This window comes from Nomascus leucogenys, chromosome 4, assembly GCF_006542625.1.
Source record: "Nomascus leucogenys isolate Asia chromosome 4, Asia_NLE_v1, whole genome shotgun sequence".
NCBI classification, from domain to species: Eukaryota; Metazoa; Chordata; class Mammalia; order Primates; family Hylobatidae; genus Nomascus; species Nomascus leucogenys.
In genome coordinates this window covers 113,804,549-113,822,969 of record NC_044384.1, presented here as the reverse complement: position 1 = coordinate 113,822,969, position 18,421 = coordinate 113,804,549, and the positions used below count along the sequence as shown (strand labels likewise).

The window sequence follows — 18,421 nt, the reverse complement described above, 5'->3', positions numbered from 1 at the left end:
TTCTCTGCATTGGTTATTCTGGTTAGCCATTCATCTAATTTTTTTCAAGGTTTTTAACTTATTTGTGATGTGTTCGAACTTCCTCCTTTAGCTTGGAATAGTTTGATCGTCTGAAGCCTTTTTCGCTGAACTCATCAAAGTCATTCTCCGTCCAGCTTTATTCCGTTGCTGGTGAGGAGCTGCATTCCTTTGGAGGAGGAGAGGCGCTCTGAATTTTAGAGTTTCCAGCTTTTCTGCTCTGTTTTTTCCCCATCTTTGTGGTTTTATCTACCTTTGGTCTTTGATGATGGTGATGTACAGATGGGGTTTTGATGTGGATGTCCTTTCTGTTTGTTAGTTTTCCTTCTAACAGTCAGGACCCTCAGCTGCAGGTCTGTTGGAGTTTGGCGGAGGTCCACTCCAGATCCTGTTTGCCTGGGTATCAGCAGCGGAGGCTGCAGAACAGCAGATATTGGTGAACAGCAAATGTTGCTGCCTGACCATTCCTCTGGAAGTTTTGTCTCAGAGGAGTACCTGGCCATGTGAGGTGTCAGTCTGCCCCTACTGGGGGGCGCCTCCCAGTTAGGCTACTCAGGGGTCAGGGACCCACTTGAGGAGGCAGTCTGTCTGTTCTTAGATCTCCAGCTGTGTGCTGGGAGAACCACTCCTCTCTTCAAAGCTGTCAGACAGGGACATTTAAGTCTGCAGAGGTTTCTGCTGCCTTTTGTTTGGCTATGCCCTGCCCCCAGAGGTGGAGTCTGCAGAGACAGGCAGGCCTCCTTGAGCTGCGGTAGGCTCCACCCAGTTCAAGCTTCCCAGCCGCTTTGTTTACCTACTCAAGCCTTGGCAATGGTGGGAGCCCCTCCCCCAGCCTTGCTGCCACCTTGCGGTTTGATCTCAGACTGCTGTGCTAGCAATAAGCAAGGCTCCGTGGGCGTAGGACCCTCCAAGCTAGGTGCGGGATATAATCTCCTGGTGTGCCGTTTGCTAAGACCATTGGAAAAGCACAGTATTAGGGTAGGAGTGACCTGATTTTCCAGGTGCTGTCTGTCACCCATTTCTTTGACTAGGAAAGGGAATGCCCTGACCCCTCGTGCTTCCTGGGTGAGGCGATGCCTTGCCCTGCTTTGGCTCACGCTTGGTGTGATGCACCCCACTGTCCTGCACCCACTGTCCGACACTCACCAGTGAGATGAATCCGGTACCTCAGTTGGAAATGCAGAAATCACCTGTCTTCTGCGTCGCTCACGCTGGGAGCAGTAGACTGGAGCTGTTCCTATTTGGCCATCTTCGCTGTTATTTTTAAGAATAAATTTTAAAAGGACAAACTAAAACTCCAAGTTGAACTTAATGGCAAGGAAGGGTCAAAATGAGACTCTGCATGTAACTCCCCATGCCTCTCCACTACTGATAGGATCTGCCTGGTCCACATCACCCTGGAGTGCTAGGGTGACCCTAGCACTGTATCCAGCTCTTCTCACCTCTTTAGGAATTTTAAGCCTACAAATTAAGTATGGAATTTATTACGTGGTATCTTGCATTTCAGAAGCAGAATATGAGATAGGGATTTTTGCCAGAGATTTATTGGGGAAGTGCTCTCAGAAGTGAGGAAAACAAAGGGACAGGGAAAAAATGTTGAGTAAGGATGTGGTCTCAGGAAAAGTCTAGCCTCAGCCTGATCCCGTGTAGAAGCTCTGGAGCAGAGCTCATCCCACCCAGCAGCAAGGGGGATGGGCTGTTATCCTGCTGCATCTGCCAGCCAGGGAATGGGGCAGGTATCAGTTTTCTAGGCCACTTCAAAAATTACAAATTTAGCAGCTTAAAACAGCATAAAGTTTCTATCTCATAGTTTCTATGGGTTAGGAGTCTGAGCATGGCCTGCTTAGCGTTTCACAAGGCTGTACTCAAGGTGCCAGCCAGATCTTTTATGTGGCTTGGGGTCTTGCTCCGGGCTCACATGGATGTTGGTGGAATTCACTCCTGCAGCTGTGGAGCCCAGGGTGACTTGCTTCTTCAAGACTAGCAGAAGACTCTTTTTGCTGCTTCCAGTCTCTTAGCTCAGCCTTGCAGTCTCTTAGCTCACTGCTCTCCAAGGATTCTTGACACTTGCACTCCACCCCACTCTGGGTCAGAAGCTATTCCTCCCTGTGAAAGGGGTCACTTGAGTAGGCCAATTCACGCCGTCCTTTCTGATTCACTCCATTCAGCTGATTCAGAACTTTAATTACATCTGCAAACTCCCCTCACCTTTCCCATTTAATGTAACATCACAGGAGTGAGAACCATCATATGTCCAGTCCTTCCCACCCTCAAAGGGAGAGGATTATACAGGGGCGTGGGTCACTGGCATCATTTTAGGATTCTGCCCGTCACTTGCAGGCTTCTCTGGAGGAGATGGCTCCTGTCACCCAAGGGCAGTTCTCCTGAGAAAATTGTGGGCATAAGCAATGCCTGTGGTGGCTAGGGCACTGAGGTCCCATGACCTGGTTCCAGCCTGCTCTCCTTCCCTGTCCATAGTCCCTCCCTGCCCCTCCCCCATGATCTTGCCCCACAGACCCTTCTCAGGTGGCAGTGGTGGTGGTGTTGTAGGGGCAACTGGCTTTTTTAGAGTGCCAGGAGCTCTCCAAGGTCCTCGACGTCCATTTCTCTAATCTTCACAATAAGCATGCAAGGTTGATTCTGTCATCCCATTTTACATCTGAGAAAACAGGCTCAGAGAGAGTAGGTAAAGTGGCCAAGGTTACAGTTTGCAAGAAATGGAGCTGGGACCCCCTCTGACCTTGGACTGGCTGACATCAAAGTTGTCGCTTTGCCTGGTCCTGTCACCTCTCTTCCTCAGATGTCTAGTGTTTATTAGACCTCCATAGTATCTTCACCAACTGAAAAGGTGCCCCATCAGCCTGAGGAACTCCCAGGGTCACCCCTCTCCAAGGATTCTTGACACTTGCATTTCTACCCACTCTGGGTCAGAAGCTATTCTTCCCTCATTGGGTTGCCACCATTCTTGTAAGGGCACCTTCTTCTCTGCACCACAGTTTTTTGCTCACACTCCTCCTATTTTTCTCTTCTCAGCTTCCCTAGGCCTCATGATGCCAGGCATAAGGCACACAGCAACCAAGTGTTGGCAGAAGGCAAATTATATGGTTTGGCTGTGTCCTCACCCAAATCTCATCTTGAATTGTAGCTCTTATAATTCCCACGTGCTCTGGGAGGGACCCGGTGGGAGATAATTGAATCATGGGGGTGGTTTTCCCCATACTGTTCTTGTGGTAGTGAATAAGTCTCGTGAGGTCTGATGCTTTTATAAGGGGAAACCCCTTTCACTTGGATCTCATTCTCTCTTGTCTGCTGCCATGTAAGATGTGCCTTTCGCCTTCCACCATGGTTGTGAGGCCTCCCCAGCTATATGGAACTGTGAGTCCATTAAACCTCTTTTACTTTATAAATTACCCAGTCTTGGGTATGTCTTTATCAGCAGCATGAGAACAGACTAATACACCAATTGAGGTTCCTCCAGAGAGTTAACAAAATTTCCATGCACTCTTTCATTGTTCCCCCATACCCACAGACCTGCCATCCCTGGCCCTGCCTGGATGCCGGTACCTGGCCACTGCTGCTATATTCCGTGCTTTTGGACAAGAGCATGCTCAGTATTGTCCAGGAGACCCAGGGAGCCAAAGACAGAGCTGAGATCTAGTTCCTACAGCTACAGTTACCACCCCTGCCCCCCCACACACACAGACTCTCCAATGCAAAATCAAACCATTCCCAAATATCCAGCTACATATTGTTTTACCTTTGAAGAGAAAAAAGCATCAGTGGGGTTGTGTGATTTTCATAGATGAATAATTTATGCAAATATGTTAATTGAAGAGTAATTGATGCTTTCTTGACCCTCATGAGCACTGATGCTTGCCAAAGGGTTATACATTTCAGACTAATGATGATATCCATTACTATATGCGAAATTGCTTATAAACTAATATATAGTCATATTAAAATCTCTAATCTCATTGAGAAATTTTCAGAAACAAGATACACTGATTTTCTCACCACTTATTTCCTGCCCTTATGACAGAATTTCTGGAGTTCTTCGAATTCAGCTGGTTTTTGGAGCTCTGTCTAGTCAATATTTTTAACTGAACTAGTTCAAACAGTTCAAGCATTGTCTCTTCTCTTTCTGGTTGAAGTTCTGTCTTAGAAGACTGTTGTAGTCAGCTGTGCTTGTCATAAAGTTTTGTTTAAAATTATTTTAGAATTTTCTTCTTTGGCTTTAATTTAAATTTTTGTTTATTTTATTTTATTTTTTTTTCCGGCTCACTGCAAGCTCCACCTCCCAGGTTCACACTATTCTCCTGCCTCAGCCTCCCAAGCAGCTGGGTCTACAGGCGCCTGCCACTAGGCCTGGCTAATTTTTTTGTATTTTTTAGTAGAGACAGCGTTTCACCGTGTTAGCCAGAATGGTCTCAATCTCATGACCTCATGATCCACCCGCCTCGGCCTCCCAAAGTGCTGGGATTACAGGCGTGAGCCACCACGCCCGGCCTTGTTTACTTTTTAATTTATAGGATTGTAAATGAAACCACACTTGGCCTCAGTTTATTCTCTGGGAAATAGGTTCTTGCTACAGGTACAGTTTATAATAAGGATTTATTTCATAATAGGGAGCTTGTTATAGATTTTCATATCATAGTTGCCATTTAAAAAATTGTATTAAAGGCTGGGCGCAGTGGCTCATGTCTGTAATCCCAGCATTTTGGGAGGCCAAGGCAGGTAGATCACCTGAGATTAGGAGTTTGAGATCAGCCTGGCCAACATGGTGAAAACCCCGTCTCTACTAAAAATACAAAAAATTAGCCGGGCGTGGTGGTGTGTGCCTGAATTCCCAGCTACTCTAGAGGCTGGGGCAGGAGAATCACTTGAACCTGGGAGGCAGAGGTTGCAATGAGCTGAGATTGTGCCATTGCACTCCAGCCTGGGCAACAAGAGTGAAACTCTGTCAAAAAAAAAAATTGTGTTAAAAATGGTAATGATCACCATTTATTACTTGCCTACAGTATGTCAGTCATTATACAAGGTATATTTTATAATTATAAATATTATTTATTATCTCATTACAAATATGTTATACCTTGCAGTGTGTCCCGCATGTCTGTTATGTTTATTTCTGAATTTTCCTTCCTTTTTCCTCTCCATGCTTTGATCTGGATATTTCCTGTTGAGAGAATACATTGAGGCCAAGTGTGATTTCATTCACAATCCTATAAATTAAAAAGCTAACAACTTCTGGGTCACTGGTCGTCTTTTCTGCTGTGTTCAATCTCCAGTAAAATATATCTTGTCTTCTCAGCACCTTAACCACTGTCCTCTGCCTGGTTTCTTAGTCTCACAGCCCCATGCTGCTGTAGAATTGGCAGATGCCTTGAGGATAATTGTGGTGTAAGCTAAACATACCTCAATATACTTCCTTCTGTTTGGGATTTTGGCCCCTCAAGTCCTCGTTGCCTTATTAGCCCTGAGCTCTTAAGTTTTGTCTTCAGAGTCATAAGATTTCCAGAAATTCAGCTTAGAAACTCAAGAACTTAGCTTTTTAGCCACTGCTTCACTTTCAGTTTCATAGCCTCTCATCCCACACTGCTTACAAATCTGGAAACACCTCAAGGGAAAAGTGCCCATAAATATTGGGGTTACCTCCACATTCTTTCCTTCTCTTTGGGACCCTAGACTCTGAAGTCCTGGCTGTCTTGATAGTTAGTTCCCTGATAACTGTATGTATTTTTAATTTTTTTAAATGAACCTGGCATTTCAAACATAAGTTCTATGATAATTTTAAACAGGGGTGTGTGTGTGTGTGTGTCCAGCTTTTCGAGTTGTCCGTGGGAGGACAGTTTCAGTAAGTTACTCTATCATTACTGGAAATGCAAAATCCTGTTTTCTTTTAAAAGAATCTTCAAGCTGATGAGAATTTTAAAGTAGCTTATAACATTTTAACTGTGATCTTATTTATTATGAATATAAAGGAAAAGGACATCCCACTTTTGAAGATTTCTCATGTCTAGGAGGGTCTACAAGGTTATCATAGGTGAAAGTAGGGTTGGATGCAGAGAAATAGTAAGAAAGGATGGAGGATGGAGGGGACAAAAAGATCACATGTTTGGAAAAAGAAAAAAATACTGAATCCTCTTTTAAAAACACTTAGAAGATTTTCCCTAAACTAATTATCTGGCTTAATGCTAACTGCTTATTTGCTGACCTTCTGCGTTATTTACAAATTTAAAGCGGGGCCAACCCTTCCTGTTTTAATTTACCCCGGCAGCTGCTGATTAGCTAAGGAAGAAAAAACCCTCCTTTTTTTTTTTTAATGGAGACAAGCAGCAATTAGGTAGGCTTCTAGGTCAGGTGGCCAGTTAGGGGTGCCAGGGTTCCCAGGTCCAGCTTTCTTCGGGTCATAGAGTGAGAGTGCGAATCAAGTCACTCGGATATTTCTCCCGAATTGAAATGCGTATCTTCCTTTGGCTGGGAAGATGGGGTCCCCTCTTCTCCATCTCTGCTGCTGAGTCCTGGTGCAAGCCCTTACTCTCTTTCTGCTAAATCCATGTAGCAGCCTCCTCCTTAGCCTGTTTCTCCCCAGTCCTGCACCCATCAGTCCACTTCCACACGGCAGCTGCAGGGACCTTTCTAGAGCACAGCCTCCTGCTGCCTCCATGTTGGCCTCCCCGCCCCTGTCAGAGGGATTTTTATTTATTTTATTTTATTTGTTTTTGAGACAGAGTCTTGCTCTGTCACCCAGGCTGGAGTGCAGTAGCGTGATCTCGGCTTACTGCAACCTCTGCCTCCTGGTTTCAAGCAATTCTCCTGCCTCAGCCTCCCGAGTAGCTGGGATTACAGGCATGCGCCACCACGCCCGGCTAATTTTTGTATTTTTAGTAGAGTTGGGGTTTCACCATGTTGGCCAGGCTGGTCTCAAACTCCTGACCTCAGGTGATCCACCTGCCTCAGCCTCTTAAGGTGCTGGGATTAGAGACGTGAGCCACTGTGCCCAGCCAAGAGGGACTTTTCTATAACAGCCTCTAGTATCATGCTACCCCCTTCCCAGCTCTCCCTAGCTTTTAAGATCACATAACCTGCAAAGTCCCTTGAGATCTGGTTCTGCATGAATCTTCTCTATTGCTGCCTACCAACTTGACTTCCCACCTTTGGGAGTCAGATGCAGTCCGCTGGACAGCCCATGCCCTCTCCTCGCGGCTACACCACCCCTGCCTTGCCCCTGCTCTCTGCCTGATGTCCTATTGTCTTTTGACTGTGCCCAGGGGCATTTCCTCTGGGAAGCCTGCCAGCCCTCAGTCTGAACCTTTGGGTCCCCAAAGCCTCCCCTGTCCTGGTATGTGTTGGACTGCGTTGTCATCCCTTGTCTGTTTCCCCTGAGACTCATTATTCCCTGAAGGTCTTTCATCTCTGTTTCCCTGTGGCCCAGCACATTGCCTGGCATAAAGTAAGCACCCAATAAATTTCAGATGGAGCATATGTTAAGTTCCCTATAAAACCTCAGCTGCTGCAAATTCTGCCACCAGCCTGGGTGTTCTCCTCTGTGGGGGCTCCTTCAGTTTTCAGAGACAGGAGACTCCCATAGATTTTTAGCAGGAAAAGGTAGATTCTTGCCTTTTAGTCTGTCAGAATTACACTTTATTCGATGCATTAGAACTGCAGAAGCTTCAATTTTAGAATTTTCAGTTTGTAGTGTTATTTTTTTTTTTAAGCAGTAAAATTTCAGCGACTATGGTCTGTGCCAGAGCCCTAAGCCTCTTTCTCCATCCTAAGGAGTTTCTCTGCTTAATTGCAGTGCTGAGCTCAGGGAAGCTACACATCCAAAAATGAAAAGGAAACCACTAAATGGTGCTGCTACTTTTCCTTTGCAGCTCAGATAAAACAGGCCTAGTGTGGGAAGAAGGGGCTGTCCTTTTGGGGGTGTTGGCCTGTTCCTAATTGTTGCACCCTCCTCTGCCTCCACCCACGCCTCAGTGTGGTTTGGGTCCCTTCTGCCCAGAGCTACTGGGACATGTAATAAGAAGCTGCTTTTCAGACTTCTTAATTAAAATAGGTTCCGGCAGCCATTGCCAAGAAGCAGCATTCGCACCCCTACATGTCCAAATGCATTACTCATCCAAAATAAGATATGCCACGACTCAGGTTTCTCTCCTCAGCCACCATGGCTTGAATGGCTGCATTTAGAAACAGCCCTTACTTCAAGCCCCTATTTCTTAATTATTTGTCACTTATTCACATTCCTCCTTGTGTGCGAAACATTTTTCCCCTCACCCTATATGCTGTTATGTAAACAAGTAATTTTTCAGGATTATGTCAGAACCTGATATAGTTAGGGTGGTTTTAAAATAGTATTTTATGGACAGCAAGAAAAGTAGTTTTGCTTCTGGTTTCACTTGCTAGCTTTGGGATGGAGGGCAATTTATTTGAGCTTCTGCACCTCTGTGATCTTGTCTATAAAACGGGGGCAATGGCTGGTGCTGTGGCTCATACTTTTAATCCCAGCACTTTGGGAGGCTGAGGCAGAAGAATCACGTGAGAACAGGAGTTCAAGACCACCTTGGGCAACATAGTGAGACCCCATCTCTACAAAATAAAAAATAAATAAAAGAAATAAAATAATGAAAGTTAGCCAGGCATGGTAGTATCCAACTGTAGTCCCAGCTACTCAGGAGGCTGAGGCAGGAAGATTGCTTGAGCTTAAGAGTTAAAGGCCGCAGTGAGCTATGATTGTCCCACTTCTGGAAAACAGAGCAAGACTCTGTCTCAAAAAAAAAAAAAAAGTGGAGGTGGGGGTCAATAATCTGCCAGCTCAGGTATTGTAAGGATTAAGAAAGACAGTGTCTGTGAAGAGCTTGGCCCAGTCTCTGGAACACATTTGGTAGCCAGGAAATAGTAAATGACTTCTGTTTTCCTACCCCCATCTTCACCTCCTCCCCTAGAATAACAACATCATAACTGACTTATTTCATCATTAAGGATTTAAATGCAAAACCTTAAGATAGTCAGCCTTAGGGAAACACTGAAGAATTTATTTTTAAACACATAAAGATTGCATTCATTCATCCCTCTCCACACCACTGGCAGTCTTCAAATTCTGGTTAGCAGAGTCAGCGGGCAGGGAGGATCTGGATCCTGGGGTTGTGTGCTTTACTCCCAGAGGGACATGAGTATCAAAGGTCTGCCCCGATATCTGCAGTTCAAGAGACGTTTTCTGGAAATAATTTGTCCAAAAGCTCCCCCATCACTCTCTTAGAGAAGTCCTGTGTTTTATTTATGCTGAATGATTGAATCTATTCCCAGCTGAATGCTTTCCGGAACACCAGTAAAAATCATCTGCCAGTCACTCAGGCTCCCACCCTGGGAGTCATCTGTCCCCTTTGCCTGGTCTCCCATGCCCCACAGCTCAGCAGCCACGGGCATGGCTGTATCTGCCTCTCCTGCCCTTGCCACTCCACTTCATCTTTGCCATCTCCTCTCCGGGGCTGCTGCGGGAGATTTCCAATCTGCCCTCCAGTGTTTCTGCATGCATTCTACTCACCTCCTCTCCCCATCCAGCCCCAAGGAACTCTGAAGAAACACAAACTTCTGTGGCCCCGTACACTTAGGACTACCACCACTTACTTCTTGGAGGCAATGGCAGTAAAAATGGAAACAACAAACAAAACAGAAAAAAATCCTCTTTAACTTTAACTTGGTGTCCCCCGCAATCTAATTTCAGACTCTTATTTACCCCAGTCCTAGGGAACTGAGGTTCATAGGACCCATCTGGGTGAATGCTGCTACAGTTTGTGGATGGGCTGCTCCCCATTTGCTTGTTCAGGTAGCTTTGAGCCCAAACATTTGTCAGCAAGGGCATCCATACAGTGACATGCTGTATGTCATCAAAAAGAAGGTGTTCCTGACATAGACAATTTCCAGAATATATGCTAAGTGACTAAAGCAAAGTGCAGCATGAGATGCCACCATGTGCTGCAGATGCTTGGACTGGATGGATACCTAAGTACCCCCAAACTGGCAGGCACATCTGCCTCTGGGGAAGGGGGCTGGGTGTCAGGGAGGGGTGGGAGCAAATTTCTCCCCGTGTGCCTCCTGGGGCCTTTAGAACCTCTACTTTGAACACAGTGCTACTCTGCTCCAAACGCCCCCAAACTTCACACAGAGAGTAGTATGAAGTCGTCAGCTCTGCACTTGTGGCCCTGAGGTTGGCCTCAGCCTGCCCGCCCAGCTTCTCTTCTCATTCTTCCCTGCTGCCACTCTCCTGTCTCTCCTCAGGGACTCGGCTGTTTGCGCCACTTTCCTTTGACACGTCTCAGACTTGCCCTGCTCCACTTGGAAGTCCTTGGAGCAGCCCACACACACCCCTGCCGAGCTCACTGTCTCAGAATGTGGGACCACCTACCAGCTTTACTCCTGCCTCTAACTCTAATTTGTGAGATTGTGGGGGCCAGAGTCCCCAGGAGGCAGTGATGCTGTGTGCAGAAAAGCCAAGAGCTCCAGGGCTGAACAGATGTGACTGAAAATCTTTACCAGACATGTGCCCTGGGGAACTGAGCCTTGCATTTCCCCTTTCCTTTTCTGTATAATGGAGGATAACAAGCCTTCACTCACAGGGCGTGGGTGTGTTTCTCATCTCCCTGCAGCACCTAGCACAGTACCTGGCATCTCATATGTTCAGGGCATGTTTGCTCTCCTCCCTTCCTTTCCCATCATGACTGTCAATCTACTATTCCCTTGGGGCTTGAGATTCTTAGATTCCGAAGGAAAGAACACAGGGCCAGGAATCAGACTTTCATCCTTGCCTCCACTGATGTCTAACTCTGGGATGACACCGGGCCACTCAGTCTTTGGATCCCCTGTCCTAACACAAAATCCATATTTATCTCAATGCAAAAGAGATTTGGTCATCAAAACACTGAATGCAAAGGGTTAGCAGAGTGAGCACAGATGTTCTCCCATTTGCCAACTGGTTTCTAAGAATATTTGGAGGATGAGTAAAGTAATGTCTTCCATATGCTCAAGAGAAGATGATTTAGCACCATGCAAGGTAGAGAAGGAGAGCCCCCACCCATCAACAGAATGACCTTGGACAAGACACTAGCTGCCCTAGGCCCAATTACCTCATTTAAAATATGAAACTCATAAAACCCTACCTCACAAGGGTGATTGTGAGGATCATATGAGGCAATTCATGTGGAAGGTCTTTGTAAACTGTGAAATGCTCTACGACTGTCAGCCAGGATTAGTAGTTAATGCGCGTATTTGTTTATTGTTTCAGCGGAGGGTGCAGGACGTCATCAGCCCCATCGTGTTTGAAGCAGCCTACAGCCTCAGTGAGCATGTGACTGGAGAGGAGGAGAGGGAACTGCCGCCTCTGACACCAGTTCTCCGCTGGAAAAAGGGACAAAAGATTGCCCAAAAGAATCAGGTCAGAACCTTAAAGCTCATACTCAGCACCCAAGGTGGCAGCTGCACACAGCAGAAATAATGGCCCAAAAGTTGAGAGAGCCATGGGCCTGGCTGTTCAGGAGACCACAGCCAGGACACACCTCCTCTCTGGGTCTCCCTTTTCTGATCTGCAAAATGATAAAATAAACAATCTTAGGGGTTACTTGTGACTACTATGGGACTTAAACACTTTCAGACAATTCTCAAGCTGTTAGAAGTTACAATCTCCTCAAGGTCGTGAACTGGCTGGCCACTTGGTCCCTGAACTTGCCCCTGTTCCTAGACTGTTTTCAGAGCTTAGATTGGTGGATAGTAGGTGCTTAATGAATGTTTTATTGGTGGGAGAATGAGTGAGGTGAAGAAGCAAGAATGGTAGCTTGCTGAATCGACAGTTGAGTTACAGAATGCTCAACCCAAGAGTCCCTGGAAACCAGAGCACTGGGGCAAGTACAGGTGGTCCACACTCATCAGATTCTGGGATGTGCTGCTGTGTAGAGAAGCTTTAGTGTGATGTTGGGTGCATCACTCGTATGAGGTAGGAGTGAGCCTGTGCCTGATTCTGTGCAGCAGCGCTGGCTAGCTCTGAGGCGTGCAGCACTGAGTGCAGTACAGGAAATATGCAAGGAATCTGCAATCCCAAGTCTGTTTCAAATCTTTTCTTGAAACCCAAGATCACCACAGATTCAGAACCCTGCAGAAGATCAGGAAAAACTGTGGGCTAACCCAGCCTCCTAGGCAGGGTTGGGGCAAAGCTGTGGAACCACCTTTCACAGTGCTTCAGACCACTCTAAGTGTAGGGGAAAACTAGCAGATTGTGACCCATGCCTTGTAGATTAGAGTTGTAGACTGAACCACAGAGAAGTGTTTGGGATTTGAGGTAACCATCCAGGTGTTCACATAAGTGCTGAGATTTTTACCAAGGCATCGCATTATCTCCCAAAGCCTCTTTCCCGTCATCCTAAGTGAGGTTCCCTAGAAGCAGAGCCTGAGAAAGGGAATTGGAAACACATGGTCTAATGATGCTGTGCTCTTAGGGAAAACCTGTAAAGGAAAGGCAGGGGGCTCAACGTGGTTGTGGTCTCAGATAAAGTCTGGCTGAGGGACTCTGGAACAAAAATTACGCCAATGAGTTGTCCTCGCCTTGAGGCAAGAGGGCTTCCCTTTTGTGCCCCATATCATTCTGCCATTGACTGACTGTGGGGTGCAAGGGGAGTGTAACTCTCCTTGAAAGGAGATCCCTTCAGCTGAGGATGGTTCTCTAGAGAAGAATGCAGATGTGAGCCATAAGCAGCCTACACACACATCAGCCAGGGGATGGGCCACAGTTCACAGTGCCCACTACACATCAAAACACACCCTCTGGGGAATGCTACCAAGAGGTTTTGATTTAAAACATGAACCTTCTTTCACAACACAAGTGCCCCAGGAGAGTGGCCTTAAGTCCCACTGGCCATTGATACCTGGGGGAGTGAGGGAGTACATGTGGTGGTGGCGTCTAAGCAGGTGGGCAGAGTAGATGGGCTGGCCTTAGGCTGAGGTGTGGAGAAGGCTAGAGAAGAGTAGAAGATAAGGTGAAGAGGCAGGGCAGAAAGCTGATGGCTTCTGCCTTGACTGGGAAGTACAGACCTAGGTCCCCTCCTGACAGGGAAGTAGGGAGAAGAGGTCGGCCTGGGGACACAGTAAAGCATGGCATTATGGTAACTCCTAGATAATTGGTCTCTAGTTCTAGAATTATTCTGCTTTCTAAGGTCAAATCTTACTGGACTGATAGACTTACCCATACTTGGGTTACGGAAGTTGCCCAGACTTGGGGTCCTGGGAAGAATTTCAGGGTCCTCTGTGCTTGTTTATTTCTGAATTGACCCAGTGAGGTAGTCATCTACGCTGTCCAGCATCTTGCTAGCCTGGCCATACTTTCCACAGTGAACCTAACTCTCATTCCTGCAAGTCTGTCAGTGGCACAGATGTGGACTTTCTTTAGTGAAAAGCATCTTAGAACCTTTACTGACATTTTTAGATTTAAGCAGCCCAATCAAAGCCAGAGATGGAGGGACAGATTAGTGTCGAAATGATGTTCTTGGTCACTTCTGGTTCAAGATGGCCAACCAAGCACAAATGTTGATGTCTGTGCCTTCTGGGACCCCACTGCAATGATTATTAATGAGTAGATCAGAACAGGGAGGACAACACTGTGAAAGAAAGGGCATCAGCTAATGAAAGAGTCCAGTAATTTTCTGGTATGAGTGAAGTAAATGGAAGAGTGTTAGTGGGTGAACTTGAACTATACATGAAAGAGCTGGCTTCCTGCCTACCCAGGGAACAGAGAAGCTGCAGCCACAGCCAGGCCAACAGTTACAGAGGGGGCCAGAGTAAGAAGTGGGACTGAAAGTGGTGGTGGTATTGAGGGAGGTCAGTGAAATGTGAAGGTTGGTATGAAGAAGGGTTAGAGTTGACTTTTCACTGTTGTCGCCATCCCTACATGCCTCAGGCATGCAGAATAGCAAGCAGCCAGGCATCGTCTTCTCTAAAGTGTTGAATAAACTGTTTAAGATAGTGTGGGCGGCCTCATCCTCAGAGAAAAGAAATCCTTACTTCTGGCATTTGAAGTCACCAACTTCAAATGAGCTAGCTTTCTCTCCCACAATCCACCCAAACACTTTCACAGATTTTCTACTCAGTCCTTTTGCCTTAGTTTGAAATATGAATGGACAACCAAGGAAACCCAAGATTGAGGAAAATTTGGTGCATGAAAGGAAAGGCTAAAATAAACCAGTAGAATAACTAACTTAAAAGGAAACAAATGATTTAGGGAATATAAGAGATTATTTTTAAAAATTTTAAAAACACAACACCTTAACATATATGCTGTAGACACAAGGAGATTTAGGAATATATTCCATTCTTTTCATTTTCTAATAGATGGGATTCTGTTCCTTTTTAAAGGGAGGAATGAAAGGCAAGGGAAGTGTTCTTAAAAATTAAAAATGTATTTGCATCACCAAAAACTCAGTGGAAGTATTAGAAGATAATGGTAAATAATTTCCCAATGGAAGTGCTAAAAGACAAGTAGAAAAGAAAGCTAAAGAATAAATTTACGGGGTCCTATATCTCCAAGTAATAAGAATACTAGAAAGTAAGAATACCAGTAATAAGAAAAGAGAAACAAGGGGGAGAAAATTATGTGATAATAGAATAGCATGTTTCAGAGTTAAAGAGAGAGACTATTTTTTTAAAATTGGTGTAAACAACAACTTACAATCAAGATAAACCAAAATTATCATAGACACATCATTTCGAAATGTCAGTGCTCCAAAGACAAAGGGAAAATTCTAAATGTTTTGAGGGCAAAGAATGCAGGAATGTTGATCATGGAGGATAAGTCAGCTTACAACAGAATGAGAGTCAGACTGAGTAGTCCATTAGACTTTTTATAAGCAAGATTAGAAACTAAACTCTGGTGAAATAAAGGCTTCAATGTTCTGAGGGAAAATGATTTTGAAATTAGAATTTTGTTTTCAGCCACACAATCAAAGTATGTGGTAAAAATAAAGTCACTTTTCAGATATGCAAGAACCCAGAAAGTTTACCTCCCTAGTAACTCTTCCAAGGAAATTATCTTGTACTTCAACAAAACAAAAATGACAACCAGAAGGAGCAAGATGTGGGATACAAGAAACTCTGGAACTAACTCTCAAAAGTCTAATGACAAGAAATCCCAGAATGATAACTGCAGCAAGTCTAAAAAGCAGCCAAGTCAGTTGAGAAGAGGAGACCAATTAACTTCCAGAAGAATGAAGCTAAGCAATAGAATGATGAGCAAGTGGCAAATATTCAGGATACAGTGCAGATTGAATATGTTTCTTTTATGGGTAAGAAAAAAATAAAGGCAATCAAGACCTCTCAGAAAAATAGAAATAAGATAATTACCTGTACAGATTCTCCTTGACTCACAATGGGGTTATGTCCCAATAAACCCATCATGAATTTAAAATATTATAATTTGAAAATGTATTTAATACACCTAACCTGCTGAATATCATTGCCTAGCCTACCTTAAATGTGTTCAGAACACTTACATTAGCCTACAGTTGGGCAAAAGTCATCTAACACAAAGCTTATTTTACAATAAAGTGTTGAATATCTCATGTAATGTATTGAATACTATACTGAAAATGAAAAACAAAATGGTTGTATGGATACTCACCATTAACACACACAGCTGAAAGCATACTGGACCTAAAGAATATTTGAACTAAAATTAACTGCTGGATTCTGGGGCTACTACTGTAACAGGGTCATCCATTTCTCTCCTGATGAGTCTCAAGAATAGCTGGTAGAAGCCACTGGGGTATTGACACTTGTTGATGGCTTAGCAGGCATGGTGTTCTGTAGAAAGCTATCAGTTGTTTACCCTTCTAATCCTGTAACTGACTGGGACCTGCAGCTCACTCCCACTGCCCAGCATCACAAGAAGTATTGTACCACATATTGCTACCCTGGGAAAAGCTTTTGAAATAAAAAATTTGAAGTATGGTTTCTACTGAATGCATACTACCTTCACACCTTTGTGAAGTCAAAAAATCGTAAGTTGAACCATTATAAGTTGGGGACCGTCTCTATGTCATGGTTAAAATATAAAACAAATTAAAATGTAATAAAATAACCAGTTATAACTATCAGATGTTTTTTGTAAGCCTCATGGTAACCACAAGGCAAAAACCTATAGTAATACAAAAATAAAAATAAAAAAGCAAAGAACCAAACCATACCACTAGAGAAAATCACTTGACCACAAAGGAAGATAGCAAGAAAGGAAGAAAGGAACAAAGGATCTACAAAACAACTAGAAAACAATAAAAGTGCAGTAGTAAGTCCTTATTTATCAATAATTATCTTAAATGTAAATGGATTAAACTCTCCAATCAAAAGACATGGAGTGGTTAAATGGATTAAAAAATAAATAAATAAATAAGACCTAACTATATGCTGCTTATAAGAGACTCACTTCACCTGTAAGGACACACATAAAATGAAAGCAAAGGGATGAAAAAAATTCTATGCAAATGGAAACCAACACAGAGCAGGAGTAGTTATATCAGGTAAAATAGACTTTAAGTCAAAAACTGTAAAAACAGACAAAGAAGGTCATTATACAATGATAAAGGGATCAGTTCAGCAAGAGGACATAACAATTGTAAATATACATGCACCCAACACCAGAGAACCTAAATATGTAAAACAAATATTAATAGATCTTATGAGAGAGATAGATTGCAATACATTAATATTAGGGAATTTCAATGCCCCACTTTCTGCAATGGACAGATCATCCAGACAGAAAATCAATAAGGAAACATCAGACTTAAACTACACTCTAGAACAAATACATCTAACAGACATATACACAACAGTCCATCCAACAGCTACAGAATACACATTCTTCTCAACTGCACATGGAACACTCTCCAGGATAGATCACATAGTAGGCCACAAAATAAGTCTTAATAAATTTAACCTTGAAATATCAAGTATCTTTTCTGACCACAATGGTATAAAACTTGAAATCATTAACAGGAGGAACTTCAGAAAATTCACAAATAGCTGGAAATTAAATAACATGTTCCTGAATGACCATTGGGTTAATGAAATAATTCAAAGGGAAATTTAAGAATTTCTTAAGACAAATAAAAATGGAAACACAGCACACAAAAACTTAAAATGTGGTAGGATTTTGAGTAAGTAGAAGAGTATAAAGAATAAAACAATGTTGATCCTAGAAATATTCTATCTGAAGTAGAAGTTGGATATTCCTGGACTTTAACTTTGCAACTGTAGAGGAGGATATATAATCATGACACTTGTCTTGGCTCAACTGTGAGCAATAATCATGAACCATAATAAAATTAGCACTATTTGTTGGTTTTCAATATTTGTAATTAAGCCAAAATCAGAGCTATGGTGATAGCATAAAATGCAAATGTCATTAAACTTGATTATATAAAGGTAAAAGTAGAATAAGTTTTCTTAATATCTTAATCTTTTAAATTGGTGAGGCAAGAGATTGCAAAACTTGATGAAACAGGAAACCACTGTTTGCTTAAAATTGCGGAGGTCATCAGTAGAGCAACACTTCCTAGAGTGTGATTCCTGAACCAGCAGCATCAACCTCTCTTGGGATTTTATGAGAAATGAAAATTCTTGGGCCCACCCCAGACCCACTGAATCAGAAGCTCATGGGGTGGGCCCCAGCAAACTATGTTTTTGTTTTTGTTTTTGTGTTTTGAGACAAAGAATCCTCTGTCACACAGGCTGGAGTACAGTGGCAGGAACTCGGCCCACTGTAACCTCCACCTCCCAGGTTCAAGTGATTCTCCTGTCTCAGCCTCCTGAGTAGCTAGGATTACAGGTACGCGCCACTATGCCTGGCCAATTTTTGTATTTTTAGTAGAGATAAGTTTTCACTATGTTGGCCAGGCTGGTCTTGAACTCCTGACCTCAGGTGATCTGTCCACCTCGGCCTCCCAAAGTGTTGGGATTACAGGTGTGAGCCACCGTGCCCAGCCAGTAATCTGTGTTTTAACAAGATGGCTGGGTGATTCTCATGCAGCTAAAGTTCGAGAACTGGTACAGTAGAGGAGTTAAACTAATAATTTGCCCATCAAAATTATGGAGGTGAAGGAGTGGGGATCATTATGTGAGATAAATTCCTGTCTATCATGGAAGGAATTTAGTAAAATAATGTCTAGATCTGATAAATCAAAGAGTAGTAGTATCAGCATGTTTTCTAGAGATATGGAAATAATCATCAAAAGAAACATAAATGGACATGGGTAATAATGGGTAATAATGGTTGCCCCTGGAGAGGAGGACTCAGTATGGCAAGGTGTGTGGCAGGGGGTTATTATTTTTCTAACCATGTGATTCTTTGGTTGAAATTAAAATAAAAGAAAAA

At 43.7% G+C, this 18,421-nt stretch overlaps 1 protein-coding gene across 1 annotated transcript in view; it reads left to right on the top strand.

Moving 5' to 3' along the window:
- Positions 1 to 18,421, top strand: part of ITGA9 (integrin subunit alpha 9) — a 380,757-nt gene that overhangs the window by 171,192 nt on the left and 191,144 nt on the right. The window contains exon 16 of the mRNA XM_003256852.3: positions 11,300 to 11,449. Within this exon, the coding sequence (XP_003256900.2) occupies positions 11,300 to 11,449 (150 nt within the window). The remainder of the gene's footprint in view (positions 1 to 11,299; positions 11,450 to 18,421) is intronic.